Raw genomic sequence first — 4,546 nt, forward strand, 5'->3', positions numbered from 1 at the left:
CACTCCTCGCCTCCTGCGGTTGGTCAAACACCCGGCTACTACTCATCTACAGGACTACATACTATTTCCCTCTGTGTATTGTCACTCCTTTGATCACTGTATATAATAAATCATTGCTTGCACCGAAGTCGGCTACCTGGGTCTGCCTCTTTCCTCGTTCGCACACTGACTGGTGCGAACGGCACCTAACAGGGATATTTTTAAGCACTGGAAAACACTGGATCTGGCTAGGACCATCAATATAAGATCATATTGTGAAACTTGGAATTTACACCACTTGTAGTAAAATAGTTATTACTGTTGTGTTTGTTGTAGTCTACGAGGCCAGTGTATATCTGTGCCACTGTTGGTACTACCTGGAACTTGTATTTAGGAACATCTCCTACAAACAAAATTTTGAAACACAAGCAGAACCTGTGACAATGACTACATGTTATATTTGATCAAGTTCCTGTAGTCCCTGTAGCTACACAGTGAGACTTGCATGTATGCACACTTAAAGGAAAAGGGTTTAAAATGCTACTAAGCTCAGATCATATCTGAGACTGTTTCTGTTGGGGAGACAGAAGAACTACAAGGTGAAGACAGGAAGATGGGGAAATAAAATGTAATACTAACCTCTGGCGTCAAAGAACTCCTCATCAGAGCTGTCTGCTGATTCTTGTGCAATGTTTTGCAGACACCAACGTGAGGCACTGTACTTTCGTGAAGAACCTGCAGAACAGAAAAAGAAAATAAGACAGAAAATCCACTTTTAGAATTGAAGCATGACAGGCAGGGTTGTGGCATTAATCACAGAACTCAAGGACAGAAAGATCAAGCATATTTCTTATTTTTTCCCCTCCTTTTTTGTTGATAGTGATAAAAATTCAGAGTGAAAAGTATGAATGCCCCAGGTGGGGATATGGTCATCTGAGTGTCACAGCATGTGAAAAGACCCAAATGGGCTTTCTTCTGAGCTGCATCATACCACACAAGGACAGCAAGGCAGCAGTCATTTTCATAACCTGCTGATACAAGAGCAGGGAAGGAAGGAGATTTAAAGAGTTTTCCATTTGTTGAAAATATTCACTCTCAAGTACCCTGATATAAAATCAATGCAAACAATTGATTATGGAAAAGATTTCTTTATAGTCTTTGATGGTCTTGTTCTGGCTTCATATACACTACTCCCTGTCTTTATTATTTATTTGTTACTAGATAGATACAGTGCTTTGCAAAAGTATTCATATCCCTTGAACTTTTCCAAATTTTGTCACGTTACAACCACAAACTTAAATGTATTTCACTGGTATTTTATGTGATACACCAACACAAAGTATCACATAATTGTGAAGTGGAAGGAAAATGATAAAAGCGGCATTCAAGATTTTTTACAGATAAATTTGAAAAGTGGGGTGTGCATATGCATTCAGCCCCCCGAGTCAATACTTTGTCAAACAAGCTTTCGCTGCAATTACAGCTACAAGTCTTTTGGGGTATGTCTCTGCCAGCTTTGCACATCTAGAGACTGCAATTTTTGCCCATTCTTTGCGAAATAACTCCAGTTCAGTCAGATTGGATGGAGAGCATCTGTGAACAGCAATTTTCAAGTCTTGCCACAGATTCTCAATAGGATTTAGGTCTGGACTTTGACTGGGCCATTCTAACACATGAATATGCTTTGATCTAAACCGTTCCATTGTAACTCTGGCTGTATGTTTAGGGTCGTTGTCCTGCTGGAAGGTGAACCTCTGCTCCAGTCCCAAGTCTTTTGCAGCATCTAACAGGTTTTCTTGCCCTGCATTTAGCTCCATCCAACTTTTCATCAACTCTGACCAGCTTCCCTGTCCCTGCTGAAAAAAAGTATCCCCACAGCATGACGCTGCCACCACCATGTTTCACGGTGGGGATGGTGTGTTCAGGTTGATGTGCAGTGTTAGGTTTCCGCCACACATAATGTTTTGCATGTAGACCAAAAAGTTCAAGTTTGGTCTCATCTGACCAGAGCACCTTCTTCCACATTTTTGCTGAGTCCCCTACATGGCTTGTGGCAAACTGCAAACGGGACTTCTTATTGCTTTCTTTCAACAATGGCTTTCTTCTTGCCACTGTTCCATAAAAGCTATATTTGTGGAGTACACAACTAATAGTTGTCCTGTGGACAGATTGTCCCACCTGAGCTGTGGTTCTCAGCAGCTCCTCCAGAGTTACCATGGGCATCTTGGTTGCTTCTCTGATTAATGCTCTCCTTGTCTGGCCCATTTAGGTGGACGGCCATGTCTTGGTAGGTTTGCAGTTGTGCCATACGCTTTCCATTTTCAGATGATGGACTGAACACTGCTCTTTGAGATGTTCAAAGCTTGGGATATGTTTTTATAATCTAATCCTGCTTTAAACTTCTCCACAACTTTATCCCTGATTTGACTGGTGTGTTCCTTAGTCTTCATGATGCCATTTGTTCACTAATGTTCCCTAACAAACCTCTGAGGCCATCACAGAACAGTTGTATTTATACTGAGAGTGAATTATACACAGGTGGACTCTATTTACTAATTAGGTGACTTCTGAAGGCAGTTGGTTGCACTAGATTTTATTTAGGGCTATGAGAGTAAAGGGGGCTGAATACATATGAACGCCACACTTTTCAAAGTTTTAATTGCAAAAAAAACCTTCAACACCACGTATCATTTTCCTTCCACTTCACAATTATGTGATACTTTTTGTTGGTCTATCACATAATTTCCCAATAATATACATTTAAGTTTGTGGTTGTAACATGGTAAAATGTGGAAAAGTTCAAGGGGCAAGACAGACAGACAGACAGACAGACACACAGACACACAGACAGACAGACAGATAGATAGATAGATAGATAGATAGATAATGTTTAATAGCAAAATAAAAAAAAAGACTTCTTAAAAGTTAGAAAATGGTTGCAACACACAAGAGCAATTCCACAAAGTGATGATACTGTGGATAAAAAACTAAATCGATTATACAAACCCCAATTCCAATGAAGTTGGGCTTTCAGGGACACTGCAACTGCCCAGTCATCATTTCCTGTGTTCACAGTAAGCCACTCCAGTCATTTTAGCCCACAGCTGGCTGCAACGATTGTATAACTAGCCTGCTGGCTACTTATACAATAAAGGTGCATTACGCTGTGCCGAAGACTAAATACGGATGAATGACTCGGTATTGTTGCCCTTCTGATGACAAGCTGGATATAAATATTTAACATGCTCCCCACTTTGAGGATAAGCTGAAGCTCTCTCTTTAACCTTTGACTTAGTCAGTCAGTAAACCGTTCTCCAGGGGTTCCAGGATCCCTGAACCACTGCAGAGGCGATAACCCTGTCATTTTGGCTTATGAGTGTTAAGGATTAGTTCAGTACTTTATTGTACATATAGACCCGCAGCAGCACTGCCAGCCAAAGCAGCATTGTTTCTCTGCACCTCACACAGCCATGCCTTATAGACAATCTCTTAATATGTGTGGGCTAAATTATGAGAGAGGTAGCAATTTGGCCAAATTATACAATTCACTGTGCACATAGAAGTAGGCAATTACAACACTAATCATCAAGATGATTACTGTTTTCACAGAAACGCTTCTCTTTGCAAATGTAAATATGTCACAGCAAAATGGAAAAAATGAGCTATAAATAAAAATCCTTAGTAAATTTTTCACCAGATTACAGATAGATACAACAGCTAAAAAGTGCAGAGTGTTGCAGTGTTTACAGGGCTATGAAACAACATATAGCTGGCATGCCTGCTTGTGGTACTTGCACAATTGCTCCCTTATGTGTCAGCCTGACGTCCTGGTAGCAGCACAAACCTTAACATAAACACATCATGAAATACACAATGGGATGGAGGGGAATGTCCATCACAAACATCATTGACATCTGGTGCTTTGTTCTCCTGGATGGGATGTTGTTATCTGCTTCAGCATCAAGTGTTGATCCTTTTGCGCAATAGCTTACAATTTTTTTTTAAACTATCAAATATTGAATTGCAATTTGTGCTGCTATGCATCCTAATGTTAGCCTGCATATTGTATCCAGCATTGCTCTCACACAGTGGGAAAATACTACAGAGACATATATTATACTGTTTCTGTCAAACTCAGTGATTTCTGACTTTGATTGATATTGGCCCCGCCCACTTCTGTCTAGATTAAAAGGCTGCCAACTTTTATGGCACGTAATTACATTCTTCAAAGGAGTTCGCATATAAGTTTTACTTTTCAACTTTTTATAATGGATTTTATGATGGGATTAACAGAAAGTTTCAAACATAATTTATGGATTTCTAACAACATTAAAGGATTTTATTAGGGTTTCCTGTGGGAATGATGTGGTTAATGCCACTATGTACCTGACAGTAGCAGGTCATTTTACACTGCCATAGTGTTTATGGAAACATTGTAGGGATTCTTATGAGTAAGTCAAGCAAGGGTAAAGTGGAAGCACCCGGAGAAGAAGACACTTTATGACACTAGTCATGTGCTGGAGAGAGAGTATATCTTGATGCACTGAAGTAATGCATGGAACATACA

The 4,546-nt window shown here is 40.0% G+C and overlaps 1 protein-coding gene across 1 annotated transcript in view; it reads right to left on the minus strand.

Annotated features, from left to right (window-relative positions):
- Positions 1–4,383, minus strand: part of LOC109973685 (membrane-associated phosphatidylinositol transfer protein 3) — an 84,017-nt gene extending 79,634 nt beyond the window's left edge. Inside the window, exons 1-3 of the mRNA XM_020623468.1 lie at positions 4,366–4,383; positions 2,986–3,061; positions 619–714 (exon numbers count right to left, since the gene is read on the minus strand). Of these exons, the coding sequence (XP_020479124.1) occupies positions 619–714; positions 2,986–3,061; positions 4,366–4,383 (190 nt within the window). The remainder of the gene's footprint in view (positions 1–618; positions 715–2,985; positions 3,062–4,365) is intronic.
- Between the last annotated feature and the right edge of the window lie 163 nt (positions 4,384–4,546).

This window comes from Monopterus albus, unplaced genomic scaffold (assembly GCF_001952655.1).
Source record: "Monopterus albus unplaced genomic scaffold, M_albus_1.0 scaffold300.1, whole genome shotgun sequence".
NCBI classification, from domain to species: Eukaryota; Metazoa; Chordata; class Actinopteri; order Synbranchiformes; family Synbranchidae; genus Monopterus; species Monopterus albus.